This window comes from Eufriesea mexicana, unplaced genomic scaffold, assembly GCF_001483705.2.
Source record: "Eufriesea mexicana isolate 0111107269 unplaced genomic scaffold, ASM148370v2 scaffold5394, whole genome shotgun sequence".
Taxonomy (NCBI): Eukaryota; Metazoa; Arthropoda; class Insecta; order Hymenoptera; family Apidae; genus Eufriesea; species Eufriesea mexicana.
Window position 1 is genome coordinate 320,403 of NW_016913324.1, and position 15,315 is coordinate 335,717.

Consider the following 15,315-nt stretch of genomic DNA (forward strand, 5'->3'; position numbering starts at 1 on the left):
CGCTCTCGCACTCTCATACATTGAATTGTCCTTAGTACATAAATTATAGAAAATTCATCAATAAATGAAACATTATATTCTTCAGACTATGAATGTAGTCAATAAATCATTTTTATACCGTTCTTGCTGCAAAGATATTTTGTTTCTTCTTTTAGTTTAGTATTCGGCAGCGTTGTTGGATTTGAAGGACTACTTTAAACTCCCTGCCCACAGTAACGTTTACATACTTTGTGCTTTTTCTTTGTACATTATTAAGAAATTCGTACCTGCTAAGCAGGTCAAAGATAACAAACCCTAAATACTTCTCTTTATAAGGCATAATATGTTCCATTATATTTCACAACAAAATTACTGTATCAGTATATGTATAAATGAACAATAACACAATAATGTAAACGTAACTGACGCAGTTCTATTATTGTAAATCCATATTTCTATTGATTTGAGGTAGTGTATTCAATGTAACCCTATTACTTTGCTGCTATATGTTGTGTGTGGATATGTGTCTCGTATGAATATTTTTCACACCCATACACTTTCACTATAAGTCCAAAATATGCAAAACATATTAGAAAATTTTATGTTTAAAAAACAGATATAATCATTAATCTTCTCATTAAAATTTTTTCTATTTATTGCAAACAGCATGATATTTTTTAACGTGTATTTATAAACAGTTCAAAATGTAGAAATGAAAAATATACACTATGTATATATTTATGTATATAAATATACACACACATGCACACACACGCTCGCTCGCTCATTCATGCATGCATGTCAATATTTTGGACTTACAGTTATCTCAGTTATAAGTGTGCTTCAAAAATTATCATCTATGTATAAAGTATGAGAAAACTAAATGTCGGGCAAATTTTGAAACCTATTGTAATTTTGCATTAATTATTTTGTGCATGCTGTACATTAAACGAGCATGATATTTTGTAAGTATATCTTGACATTATTAATCAAAATCTTCCCGCTATTCAGTATTCCAACTTCATTACCAAATACGACAAGGCTGCTGACATTAGGCTTGCTAGCACTTGTAAATAATGCCCAGCAATTGTGCTATTTTGTTAGTTTCTTTTAACTATTATTTCATGAATAATTTATCACATTTTAATTATCTTCACAGATTCAAAAAGAGAAGGCATATGTAACACAATGCATTACCAAGTTAGCTCAATCTATGAACACTTTTGTAAAAAATATAACATCTATGGATGGTTGAGCTCTTGGTTAGCATATAGCGAATTAGTACTTTTGAAGGTAATGCGGATCACTTCTGCAGGAACAACTACTGAATACAACTATTCATGTCTGATTAGTGTTATATGCATTTTACATAATTCTTCCTCTACCGTAAAAGGAAATGTTGCTTTTGGATTTAGAAAGATATCCAAAATTATATCTAATACTTAAAAAATGGAACCTATTTAAGCACAAGATATGGATACTTCTTACAGCTTTAGTTTTAAGTTCATTCTATTACAGAAGTGATTTTCGCTCTAGTCTTCGTATATTAGTTTTTCTTTCAATGTCACACATACCCTCTCCCTAAGAAACTAATTACAGTAAACTCAAATTGGAATTAAGAAATTGACAATATTAATTTTGAATTTTGACACATTCTTGTTATTCTTATATTACTTTTAATATAAGTTTAACAACTTAACCCAAACCAATCTAAAGTTAAAGCAACAAATGCAATGCATAAACACATTGTAAAAAATTAAACTTAACATAAAATATGATTCACATCAAGATATAATAGCCTCAACAGTTTACCAGGGGAAAAACACAAACGAAACATACATATAATAGTAAAACTATTAACTACTTCACTACTCTAAAATAGCGAGAAAATCCTAAGACACGCGATATCGCACAATGAACAATATTTTTAGAAGTTGCAGAATATTTGCAATTTCTAAAGTCATTTTCCTTTATTAAATTTGAATTTTCTAATTCTTGCATTGAATGTCTTGTGATTTTTACGCTTTTGTAACAATTAATTCAATATCATCCCTCCTGCTATGTTATTGATTTTCTCATCTATAGCTGGAGAATATCTCAAAATAAAGCAGAAATTTTTCTGCTTTCAACTTGTACGTTCAACTTGCAATTTTAGATCTTGGAGTCGAAATCCATTATTTGGTTAATTGTGTCACGATTATACGTAATTTTTTTTTATAAGTTAAGCTCGTATGTACCTTGACATTATTCTTCGTGTATTTAATATCATCAGAATATTATTTCTTGTGACTCATGGAACATTTCAACTCCACAGATAAAAATTGATTTTAGACAACAATTAAAGATTAAAATCATTATTAACTATAATTATCAATTACACGACCATTAGTATGTCTTATGTAGTAATAAATTACCATCGTGCTATTTTATTTCACCGTCGACGATTGTTTTTTTTATTACTAGTTGTTTATGAGTTATTTAGCTTAACTTATTAACGAGTATTAATGGCATCTGCGTTTGTCAAGAAGAATTGAAATAAATTTGCATTTTACCTTAATTAATAATGCTGTACGAAATTCAGCTTTCCAAACTTTTATAAACTTCATTTAATGATGCCGTTTTTTCTTGAAACCTATAATAAATTTGTGTTATGTTATAAATAATAAATTTCGATATAAAACTATGTTCAATAAATTGAAATAATTTACTTTTTTTAGCTTTTCCTTTTTTCTGAGCTTTCCTTTTTTTACCAGATACAGAAGATGATTCTCCAAAGGTTGTAATTTCTTCTCCAAGTGTACCAAGAGTTGTTATTTGACGAAGTCTATGTTTTTCTTGTTTAGTAACAGGCAAACGCGTCATATAATTTTCTTCGTATTCTATCTTTCGTTTATTCTCGCGACCTAGACTAGCTTGTTTTTCTCCCAAACCATGCTTATCTTCAATAGGCGCATCTAAGTATTCTTCTTTTAATTCTCTTAAAACAGCACCTGAGACAGCACGTCTACGAGCTCTTTCACCTGCTTTACGAATTTTTTCAGCAACTGTTTCATCTCCATCTGTAAATGCAAAGTAACAAATATTCAGACATTACATATTTTCAGTTTGAAAAATTATATTATAGTTGTAATTACTGAACATAATATAAATTTATAGATACTGACCATAATGTACTGAAGCAAATTTTGGTGGTACATAAATATTAGATTTTCTTGCCTGTGCTGATTTAAAACCATCTATTTTATCATCCTGTTCACTATCAGATTCTTCATCATTACTATCAAATGCATCTGGGTTTGCTTTAAAATTAGTTGGATCATCACTGTTAATAGTACCAGTTACAGCAGTCTTAACAAGTTTATCTATTTGATACTTTAGTTTCTGATCTATTGGTCGGATTTTCTCTAGGACAGTTCTTATTTCAATCAAGCGATCAATTGATGGATCTCCTTCTATACGTTCTCCTGAACATTTTCTCAAAACTACATAGGTTAAATTAATTAAATAAGAAAGTAACATGTGATATTTCATTTCTAAAAAACTAAGACCCTTGTCTGTAGAAATTTCTCCATTTTTGACACGAACTAACATATTATCTACAAGTTGATTAACTTGTAAAACATTAGCATTCATTTCCCCAAGCAAGCGAAATGCTTGTGAGAGATCTCTTTGTTCCATTTCATCAATTGCCTGTAAACATAATTTCCCATTATTAAAAATACATATCTCATCTAATATAACAATTTAAACATGCATACTATTTAAAAATTATGTACCCCCATTATTATCATATTTTGCATAAAAAACAAAAATGTTTACAAATAAGTAATTTGCAATGAAGCATTCATTCATAAAGTATTGAATTTTTTCAATATGATTATATTTTATTTCATACGTATTCAATTATCAGTTAACAATATCACTTAAAATTTCTCTATCATCTTTTCCCGTATTTACTACAAGTTGAATATACGAAAATCATTATGTATTCTATTTATTTCAACATTAATCACATTTTATTTCAAAAATAAAATACGCGCTAAATTCTGTTCATAAAATTGAAAAGTAACCAATGTTTTTATGTAAGTTTCACCTAAAATTTATAGAAAAACTTAATTTTAAGAAAAATGTCGGACCCGTAGATAGACAGGAAAAAAGCGCAATAATCTGCTGCCATCTTTCCTATTTACTAATGGATGACAACGGAAAAAAAAACAATCAAAAATTTCCAATAGACCTGATAGAAAAATGCATTGATTTAGACATTCTGCATGGAAATTTGCCAATATAACATACTTAAAAGTTTCTACTCACCTGTACCATTGTTCTGAAACAAAAATTAACCGAACAGATGCATATCTAAATAACGTAACTTGTAATTAAACGAGTCCCCACGTGGGACGATATTTTCCTTTTCGGGGGTATATTTTTTCGCTCGGAAAAGCTTAATCAACATACCTTCTATTATGTAGCAAAAATGTTCCCATTTCTTACAAAAAATCAATTTTTATAAATGTAAAAATAATAATTTCTACATAATATGAATTTATAATATAAACACACAATAGATCAAATCATTAATTAAGTAATATTTTATATTTATAAAAGATTCACTTCCTTTCTATTTACGCAGATAAAAAATTGCGGGAATTTCAAGAATAAATACTTTAATGAATACTTTTTATATGAAAATTTATGTTTCAAATATCGTTCTGAAAATTTGATACATAATTTTTTATAATTAAATTAATCACAAATTACAATAGGAAAATAAAATTATCAGTTAAATGGAAAGCTATATAAAATAAACATTAACACATTTAAGAAAATGTTTGATAGCTTAAGTGATTATGAAGAAAAAGTATTTTGCTTTTATTTTACTTTCGTACTTATTCTGAATTTGTTAAAATATAAATAGTTGTGCATCTATGAGAATTATAAAGCTTCTTTTATCCTAAATAAATTAATTAATAAATATTACTATTGATAAACATCAGTCTGAAGAACAATATATAGTTATGTATACATATAACTAGAAATAAGCTTACTAGGGAATTTTATAAAGAATCTTTCTTGTATTACTTTACCGATAAATATTTCGGCACAAACTTCATGTTGAAGTTAATTTCATTTTTGACGTGAGCACAGTAAAAACTTTGTTAGTAACAATTTAAAATAAAATAAGGGGTACGGCGTAGCGCGCCTTTAACGAAAATAATATTAAAGAATGGTGCGAGTATATTATTTATTATTTTTACTTAATATTTAGATCGGACATCATAAAATAAAAGTATTTATTAAATTGACGTGGCGGTTCTTTTTCGGTATAATATTTTCTAACTTCGTAGCGGCAGTATTTGTAAAGTACAATTTCATTAATTCTATCAGAAACTTAATGACACTGTTTATTATAGTTGCATTGAAAATGTTAAAAAAATTAATGTTATTGTACTTTATAGTTGATTGAAATGATTAAAACATACAATTGTGTAGATAATCTTATAATGTATATATAAATACATTATATTTAATAACATTTATAATACATGTAAATGTTATTAAAAATAGCAGTTAATTTAATAAAAATGTAAATTATACATATTATGTCTTTGTCAACAGGAAATATTAAAAAGAAGCAGTGCAATATTTGTTATTATATCTTTATTAATTGAAACAAATGGCTTTTATGTACCTGGTGTTGCTCCTGTGGAATTTAAAAAAGGGCAAAAGATTGATGTTAAAGCAGTTAAAATGACCAGCACTCATACCCAATTACCATACGGATATTATTCTGTTCCTTTTTGCAGACCAAAAAATGGAACTATCTACAAATCAGAAAATTTAGGAGAAGTATTACGTGGTGATAGGTAAGATATATTATTTGTTACTTTATTGTTAGAAAATAATTTCATTTATCCTTAAATAGAATTGTAAATACACCATATGAGGTATTAATGGCAGAAGACATAACCTGTAGATTATTGTGTCATGGACCATCTAATCTTATAACATGGAATGAAGAAGAGTCATTGCGTGTTATAGAACGCATTCAACACGATTATACTGTGCATTTGTAAGCATATATAAAATTGTAATATGTATTAAACATACACCTATAATAATTTTTGTTTGTTTTTAGGTTAATTGATAACTTACCAGCAGCAACAAAAAAGGTTCATAAAGATACAAATAATGTAATTGTATATCATGGATATCGTTTGGGTGGTATTATGAATGATCAATATTATATTAATAATTACCTTAAATTAAAATTAAGTTACCATAAATATGGAGAGTTAGTATGAATAATACCATTTGACATGTAAATAATGTATCAAACTACAACTTCTTTTTACTTTTCATAGAAATGAATTTAGAGTAGTTGGATTTGAAGTAGAAGCTCGTTCAGTTGATGTAAGTCAATTAACATTTGATGGAACAACTTGTATAGTGCCCACACATGCCCAAGCAAATCCTCAGTTTGTCAAGCCTAAAGGAACTAAGCTTCTGTTCTTGTATTCTGTGGAATGGAGGATATCTGACGTAAGTTGGGCAAGCAGATGGGACATATATCTAGGAATGAGTGATGTTGAAATTCATTGGTTTTCAATCATCAATTCACTTATTGTAGTCATTTTTCTTTTTGGTAAATATACATTATTCCTAACGTTTAATTCTTTTGATTGCTTTGGATTACATATATAAAAATTTATCATAAACTTATATAGGCGTTTTAACAATGATAATGGTTCGGACACTCAGAAGAGATATTGCACGTTACAATGCTGGTGAAAGTGATAGTTTAGCAGGTTTAGATGAAATAATCGAAGAAACTGGTTGGAAATTAGTTCACGGAGATGTATTTCGGCCACCGCCAAATCCTCGATTATTTGCTGCTGTGATAGGCAGTGGAATTCAAATATTTTTTATGGCTTTAATCACAATATGTAAGATCTTATATTTTTTATATCAAATAATATTATTTTATTAGAATACTTTTACATTATTTTCCTTATGTATTTTTAGTTTTTGCTATGTTGGGAATGCTTTCTCCTGCTAGTAGAGGTGCACTTGGAAGTTGTGTTATAACCTTATATGTATGTTCTGGTTTAATTGCCGGGTATTTCTCTGCACGTCTTTATAAAACAATGCGTGGTCGAAAATGGAGAAGAACAGCATTATTGGTAAAAATAAAATACAGTAATATACTAAGGTAAATTTAAATGACAAAATTTATTATATTATTATATAATTTATCACAGACAGCAACACTTTATCCTGGAATAGTGTTTACTACTTGTTTCTTCTTAAATTTCTTTATATGGGGCAAGCATAGTTCTGGTGCAGTACCATTTACAGCAATGTTAGCACTGTTATGTTTATGGTTTGGTATATCTCTTCCTCTTGTATATGTTGGATATTTCTTTGGATATCGTAAACATCCTTTTACGCATCCTGTTAGAACAAATCAAATTCCTAGACAAGTTCCTGATCAATTATGGTATATGAATCCAATATTGTGGTAAGTTTATAAAATTAATATAATTTGCTTAGAAAATATGTATCATTTCCATTATGTAAGAAATACAATGTGCCTATTAAAATTGTTGCAGCACACTTATGGCTGGAATTCTTCCATTCGGTGCTGTTTTTATAGAATTATTTTTCATTCTCACTGCATTATGGGAAAATCAGTTTTATTATCTTTTTGGATTTCTCTTCCTTGTATTCTGTATACTTGTTATCTCTTGTTCACAAATATCCATAGTTATGGTTTATTTCCAGTTATGTGGAGAAGTAAGTAATAGTTCATTTATTTTAAGTTCTATTTATAACATGTATATTTATGATACATCTTGTTTGTTATTAGGATTATCGATGGTGGTGGAGAAGCTTTATTGTTAGTGGAGGATCAGCTGTATATGTTTTAGCCTATTCAATTTTTTATTTTATGACAAAATTAGAAATAACAGAACTAATTCCAACACTTTTGTATTTTGGTTATACTGGATTGATGGTATTAACTTTTTGGTTATTAACAGGTACAATAGGATTTTTTGCAGCTTATGCATTTATTCGAAAAATATATGCTGCTGTAAAAATAGACTAGTCAAATTAATCATTGATTTTACCAATGATTAAAGAAGGTAATACTTTTTTTAATGTTACAAAGAATATTTAATTAGTTTAAATTAAATGTATAAAACTAAAATAGTACAATAGTTCATTTTCATCTTCGATAGATTAATAATAAATTGATTGCAAATGAGTAGTACATTTATCAAATAATATTCTTAAATATTATAAAATTGTTTTGGTTATAACAAAAAATGTGTAAAGATCGAAAATGGATATAACAAAAAATAATGATTAAAAAGGATGATGTATAACTTTGTTAATTGCATTATAGATACATAATTTTCATTTTTTATTGTTTATTAAATCTTAAACAAATATTTTGTTATTATTCAAATATTTATAATTTGTAAAACAGGATACTACTCATATTCAACAAATGATATACATACATATAAAGAGAATGCAAAGACTATATTAATATTACTTCTTTTTAAGATAATATAAAAAATTGTATAAAAATGTCGGTATATGTAATATTAATTATAGTCAATGCTAGGTATAATAGTTAGTAATATTAATTCACAATTATTTTATTTTTGCAATAAGATAACAATTTTGCAAGTTATATTTCTAAACATTTATTAATATACATGTATGCATTTAATGCATATAATGTAACATTAATAATGTAAAATTACGTATATTACTTATAGTTGGATAAGTTGGATAAATTGAAATATACACTACTTCTTAATATTATGTCATGTAGAATGTTTATCAGTTACATATAACATTTATTCTTGCTATAATTATAAAGATCTGTAATTTTAATTATTCAAATATTACACATGATAAATTTGTATGCATGATAAATTTCTATTGTGTTTCACGAGATCTTTAATGTTGGTTGAGTAAACGTATAAGACATGTTTTGTACATATTACAGTAACTATAATTGCAATTTTTAATATTCTTTGTGACAGTGTCAGGGATGGATAGTCGGCGTGGGTTGGGATCCAAACAAATTTCAGACACGTTTAACTAATATATATGTGTAATATATGTGTATATATGTGTAATATATATGTGTATGATGTGTGTATATTATTTAAAATATAAAAAAAGACATAAGAGAACATAAGGAACATAAAAGCACATAAACCCGTAAAACTGAAACGTAATGTCAACACGACTAATCGTGACGCGAACTCGATGAGCAGTCTCTCTCTACCCCGATGAGATCGAGCGCATTTTATCCTCAACCTATCATCTAAACAATAAGGTCACTAACCCTGAGGATTACTTCTACCTCGCACGTTCGAGAAGCATTTCTCCAAACGCATTTCGGACTAAGATTAAATAAGTGATCATCGATACTTCGATGATAATTAACCTTCCAATTTATCTAGCTGGAACTTAAATAAACGTGTCATCGACATTGAGGGCAGCAACGAGAACGCTTCTCTCCTCCTGTCAATGACCTTTACATTTCTTACAATTCGGCCATCCTGACCATATGGTCATCCTCGATCGTAGATCCATTCTAAATTCTCTTCTTCTTGACAATTTATCCCTACTTTACATTAACTGTCACCTATGCGTAATTTCATTCTACCTGAGTCAAAACCATCGGAAGACGATTACGAAGTTAATTGAAATCCTTCAATGCCCTTAACTAAATATCTGACAATTCTTAACACTTTGTCTATCACATAAGACCCTTTCTATTTCGGCAGAGGTTCTAATTTACACCCGACGTCGTAACATTTTTTATCATGCCATAATATGGTTTCTTATGTTTCTTATCAAATACGCTCTTATTATGCTCTTGTAACCTACGGTTTTGTAAAACAGCTGTTTCTTTATGCTTATTTCTATCTTCATCTGTTAGTAATTATTAGTTCATGTGTTAGTAATTAATTCGTGTGTTTTTTCTATACCTCTATGACCGACATTATCATAACAAGTCTGAATTACATTATTGATCATCGCTTTAGGTACAAATATCAAGTGCTGTACTTATAAATAAGTCCATTGCGGAATTCAAACTTAACGCTTTCGCACACTTCAAGTTTTCTCTATATAATTCCTTAATTGTAGAATCTTTCAGATGTTTATAAACTAATATTTGTTCAAACGATAAGGGTTCGATTACTAATACGTTCTAACTTAATGCATCCACGTGATGTATACGATCCGCTGTGCGATGCTCTACTTTATAATTTTGTAGAAGCAGACACCACCGATTAATGCGAGGATTAATGTCCCTTTTACTTAATGCTAATTTTACTGCGTTATAATCTCTTATTATAGTAAAATGTATTCCTGGAAGATATGTACGAAATCGTTCTAATGCATAAATTATAGCCAGTGTCTCTAACTTGTAACTGTGATAACAATTTTCCGTATCTGTCATTCGTCTGCTAAAATACATTACAGAATACTTTGCTATTGTAATAGGATAACACCTACCTATACGAACTGGCATTCGTATGCAGATCTGTTATCGCAGTTGGACTAGAAAAAGATAATATCGGTCGGCTTATTAACATATTTCGCAACGATTCGAATACAGTTAATACTTCTGTTCCAAACTTAAATGACGCTCTCTTTTTAATAAAATTGTACAATGGTCTTGCGATTTAGACAAAACTAGGTACAAATTTCCTGAAATAACTAGTCAATTGCAAAGAAACTTGGAACCTGTTTTTACTGTTTTAGGTTGTGAAAAATCTTGTATGGTTTTAACGTTCGATTCGTTCGGTGTAATTTCACTTTTATTAATATTATATATTAAATATTCAATCTCTCGTATAAGAAATTTACATTTACTGAATTTCAATTGTAAATAATGTCGGTTCAATCTAAAACTATTTTGAAAATTTTTTAATTTTCGTTAATATTTTCCGTGGCGATTAAAATATCATCTAAATATAGTAAAACCTTTCCTGATTCGATAGACTGAGTGGTCTAAGTAGATTGGTAAACCTTTGAGAAGTCGTTGGTGCATTTGCGACTTCAAACAGCATTTTCAAATATTCAAATCGTCCATCAGGCGCAACAAAAGAGGATTTTATTGAGTCTTTTGAATTCATTGAGTCTTTCATCTTTTAAATCCAAATTTGTAAAATAGGCATTGTTTGACAACCTATCAATTTGATTTTCTATCAATCAAAGGGGGTACTTATCTTTCACGGTAATTTTATTTAGTGCTCTATAATCTACACAAAGTCTTCGGATTTCTTTCTTTTGATACCAAGACAATCTTCTAAGTGAGAAGTGAAAGGGTTTACTATTTTCGGTAAGTTTAATTTGAAATTTATAATCAATCGGTTTAGTTTAGAACTCTACGTTTACATAATTAGTCAGTAATTCTATGAAAATTTGTTGAACTTCAATAAATTGCAGGAGAGAAGCGTTCTTAGTATCGCTTATTTAGGTTTAGGCCGAAATGCGTTCGGGGAAATGCTTCTCGAACGTGCGTGATAGAAGTAGTCCTCGAGGTTGGCGGCTTTATGTTTAGATAACAGATTTGGGATAAAATGCGCTCGACCTCGTCGGAACGGGAAAAGACTCATCGAGTTCGCGTCATGATTACTTGTGTCAACGTTACGTTTCAGCTTTACAGGTTTATGTGCCTTTATGTTCCTTATGTTCTGTTATGTCTTTTTTTATATTTTAAATAATACACATGCGTGCATAGACACGCACACATACAAATATATATTAAAATTAAACATGTTGAAATTTATTCGGATCCTAACTTTTGTCGGCTATCCATCTGCGAAATCCTCACAGTTCAAAAGTGAGATACGGATCCAATGAGGATACGTAGATTTTTGCTTTATGTGAAGGACTGAGTTACATTTATTTAACATTTTGCCAAACATTTAGTGTATATGTGTGTGGTTTCGTGTACTGTGAAGCGAAGATGAATTAAAACTTCACGATTCTACAATTAAATAAGTGGTCATCGATACTTCGATGACAACTGATCCTCGAACGAATCTCAGTTTAAACCTAAATACGCGGGTCATCGATACTGAGAATAACAGCGAGAACGCTTCTCTCCTTGTATTGATGACCCCTCATACATTTCTTATATCTTATACTCTTTTATACATATTTGTACACATTTTTCTTTTGAATAGAAAGGAAATATATAAAACAAAGTAATTTTCAAAATTGAATGAACTTGAGAGATTCTATTGATTTGATTAATGATAATAAGAATATATAATATAAATATTTTATACTATGAATGGTGTAAATAATGTGTAACGACTATAGAAAAGTTTTATATATGTACAGTCATTTAGAAAAATATTTAAACATACATATAACTTGGTTCTTAGGCTCTGTATTTTAAATAAACATACAATAAACATGAAAGATTTATTATGTTTTGCTACAGGGTCAGAATATGGTGAAAATAAATTGAAGAACTAAATTGTATGTATGTTTAAATGCTTTTATAATCAACTGTACATATACATACAAATTTATCAATAATCTGAGGCTTATATTTCTATATTTTGGTTTATGTTTATAATTACTGTTTATAATCTACTTACTGCACTCCTTTCATTAATATTGATAAACGAAAACGTGTTTTCAATGAAATTTCAGATGATGATACTGATTTTGTTTTAGTTTACATTTTAGAATAAAATATATAAAGATGCATATTATACTGATAATATAAATTTTGATTTCTGTAGATTCCACAGGCATGTAACATTTTGATACAGAATAATTATTGGGAGTAAATACACCCTGAAATATCAGTATTACTTTAAGTATGTATATGGTAATAAAATTACAACACTAAATTAAACAACTTTCTTAAATTTTAAACTTACTAACAAGAGTGAAGGATTATCCTTATTACGCCAACTGAAAGATGGTATTGTAAATTCTAATATATCTTTCCTATGTATTCTTCTACAACCATGATGAGTATGACCATTAATAATCAGTCTTGGATTTAATATGTCTAAAAGCTGTATGTTGATCTTTTAATAAAAATTTGTAAATTAATTATAACAGTTTTTGTAAAATATTTTATGTACTTGTTCAGATGCTTCTTTTGATAAACATTCCCACCGTTCTCTGAATTTGACATCTTTTATTTCATCTGGCGCTTGATCAGGTTCATTACAAATTTCATCAGATTCACGGTACATTGGATAATGCTATACTTACAATTTAAACATTATATTATGATTATTATTTTATAAAATAAAATTATTTACTAACCTGTAAAATAATTGGTCTACTATATCTTGAAATTGCATTATCTTTATTACAACTATTTCCCATGTCTTTTGCACATTTTAAATGTACTGAAAAATATTTCACTTGTTCATATATAAGTTCTAAATTTAATAAATATTCATCATTATAACAAAAAATAGTCTTACTGGCAATTTTATTTAGTGCAATTTCTGTTGGACGACACAAAAAACATCCATCTCCTTCCAATGCCATACTATTAATTAAAACAAAGTGATTTCCTTTGATAGTAACTCTTTTTACACTTGGTGATTTTAAGCCATTTATAAATCGTTGATTTAAGAATGGTGTAATAGCTAAATAAATATTTCTCCATCAAAAATATTAACTCCATAATTATAAAAGTTAATAATAATGCGCAATACCATAATGAAATCCAATATCATGATTTCCAGCAACAACATAAAGACGTGTATGGTTTGGTACTGAAAATAATGAATGAAATCTATGTATATATTGATCAAATTCTGCAGTACTGCTCCATTGTCCCTCATCAAATAAATCACCTATTTCATTGAATGGTACACTTAATTAATTTTCTGTTAAATATATTAAATCACTAATATAATTTGATTACATACCTAATACGAAAATTATGTCAGGTTTATGAAGTGTAACCATAGTTTGAAATGCTCTGTACATTTGCCATTCCCTATATAAAAAATACATTAATTTTAATAGAAAGAAAATATATTTAAAAGTACATATAAAGAATGTACAACTTGTTTATTATTATAAAACCTTTATTATTTAAGTATTTACTATTATACAAATTCAAACCTTCTTAATTTATCAAACCAATGTCCATTTTTAGAACCTAATAAATGAGTATCTGCAATAAACATTGCATGGACAGGAGTTTCATCCGATTTAGATTCATCAATTGTTATATCAATTTTATGTGACTCCAAAACTGGCCATGTACACTATTATATTAAATATAAAATATGAGGACATTTTAAAAATTTTATAAATATTTCAATATCAATATAACTTACCTGAATAAGAACAAGATAATACAGCAAATATTCACAAAAGATAAATACACATACTAAAGCTATGACAGCTTCGGTTAAATATCTTTTATATGAAGCTATTCTGACATCTAGCATTTTATATGATTCGAAATATTAAAAAAAATATAATTTATAAATTACTTAGAGGGCAATAATAAATAGAAACATTTCAAGAAATATTATACATCAAATAGTTTTTTATCCTAACTGAACAGTAAAATTTTACATCACTGTCTATAACATTATATATTTGATATAAGAAGTACATTTAACATAAAATGTTGAAATATAATGTTGCGTGTTATGATTTTCAGATAAAATGTACATAATATTTAATATTTTTTTATGCTATACAATATGCAAATTTACGAATCCCGTAATTATTTTTTTATCACTTACAAAGTAATAGATTCAATGTATAAAATTATAGGACTACAATTTTTTTTGCAAATAATTCGGATTGATTGAGGGATAAAAACATTTGCGACTTTCTGTTCATAATTATGACAATATCTGTCGTCTATGATAACATCTAAGTCGAAAGTATTATAATAGTACAATTGTCTACATTACCGTAGACGAGGTTTAAATTATGGTGGTGTATTAAAGTAGTCAAATGTTTCTCACTGTGAGAATTGCATTTATATCTTTAATTAATAAATATTGAAGTAAAAGTAAATATTAAAATATGCAAGTTTAGAAACTTAATACATAATACTGATAACATTTAATAATAACAATTATATATTTAAAAAATTAGTTAAAAATTTAAGGACATATTATCGACTATTTATGATAAATATTATTCCTTTATTATTACTATAAAAGTATAAACACATGGTTTTGTGATAAATTAAAAAAAAATAGCTGTATTTTATATATCATAATTTTTTATATTTTGAAAATATCAATTATAAAAATAAGGTAAATCCTTCATATTTGAAAA

The 15,315-nt window shown here is 27.8% G+C and overlaps 3 protein-coding genes across 3 annotated transcripts; 1 reads left to right on the plus strand and 2 right to left on the minus strand.

The window, feature by feature from the left end:
• Positions 1-2,537: 2,537 nt before the first annotated feature.
• Positions 2,538-4,378, minus strand: LOC108552066 (neuroguidin). Its single transcript, XM_017906457.1, has 4 exons — positions 4,294-4,378; positions 3,144-3,669; positions 2,688-3,038; positions 2,538-2,611 (listed from the first exon to the last, which is right to left on the minus strand). The coding sequence occupies exons 1-4, from the start codon at positions 4,300-4,302 to the stop codon at positions 2,586-2,588; spliced, it is 912 nt and encodes a 303-aa protein (XP_017761946.1). The 5' UTR covers positions 4,303-4,378; the 3' UTR covers positions 2,538-2,585.
• Positions 4,379-5,113: 735 nt separating this feature from the next.
• TM9SF4 (transmembrane 9 superfamily protein member 4) lies at positions 5,114-8,089 on the plus strand. The gene is made up of 10 exons (XM_017906455.1): positions 5,114-5,209; positions 5,599-5,846; positions 5,906-6,052; positions 6,119-6,274; positions 6,345-6,625; positions 6,708-6,926; positions 7,006-7,163; positions 7,242-7,501; positions 7,593-7,776; positions 7,850-8,089. Exons 1-10 carry the CDS (start codon positions 5,207-5,209, stop codon positions 8,087-8,089), a joined length of 1,896 nt encoding a protein of 631 aa, XP_017761944.1. The 5' UTR covers positions 5,114-5,206.
• PGAP5 (Per1-like protein PGAP5) lies at positions 7,405-14,465 on the minus strand. The gene is made up of 10 exons (XM_017906456.1): positions 14,352-14,465; positions 14,134-14,279; positions 13,935-14,005; positions 13,719-13,859; positions 13,482-13,649; positions 13,318-13,403; positions 13,131-13,253; positions 12,921-13,061; positions 12,633-12,834; positions 7,405-7,434 (listed from the first exon to the last, which is right to left on the minus strand). Exons 1-9 carry the CDS (start codon positions 14,463-14,465, stop codon positions 12,673-12,675), a joined length of 1,152 nt encoding a protein of 383 aa, XP_017761945.1. The 3' UTR covers positions 7,405-7,434; positions 12,633-12,672.
• Positions 14,466-15,315: the final 850 nt, after the last annotated feature.

Bases quoted from the DNA above. Each gene is read 5' to 3' on its own strand.
- TM9SF4 (XM_017906455.1), top strand. The intron at 6,053-6,118 runs GTAAGCATATAT...GTTTGTTTTTAG, and splicing joins CACGATTATACTGTGCATTT to GTTAATTGATAACTTACCAG. The intron at 7,777-7,849 runs GTAAGTAATAGT...GTTTGTTATTAG, and splicing joins ATTTCCAGTTATGTGGAGAA to GATTATCGATGGTGGTGGAG.
- LOC108552066 (XM_017906457.1), bottom strand. The intron at 3,039-3,143 runs GTCAGTATCTAT...TTGCATTTACAG, and splicing joins ATTTGCTTCAGTACATTATG to ATGGAGATGAAACAGTTGCT. The intron at 2,612-2,687 runs GTAAATTATTTC...AATTTATTATAG, and splicing joins AAAAGGAAAAGCTAAAAAAA to GTTTCAAGAAAAAACGGCAT.
- PGAP5 (XM_017906456.1), bottom strand. From the start codon at position 14,465: ATGCTAGATGTCAGAATAGCTTCATATAAAAGATATTTAACCGAAGCT. The intron at 13,404-13,481 runs GTAAGACTATTT...AATATTTTTCAG, and splicing joins TGCACTAAATAAAATTGCCA to TACATTTAAAATGTGCAAAA. The intron at 12,835-12,920 runs GTAAGTTTAAAA...CTGATATTTCAG, and splicing joins ATAATCCTTCACTCTTGTTA to GGTGTATTTACTCCCAATAA.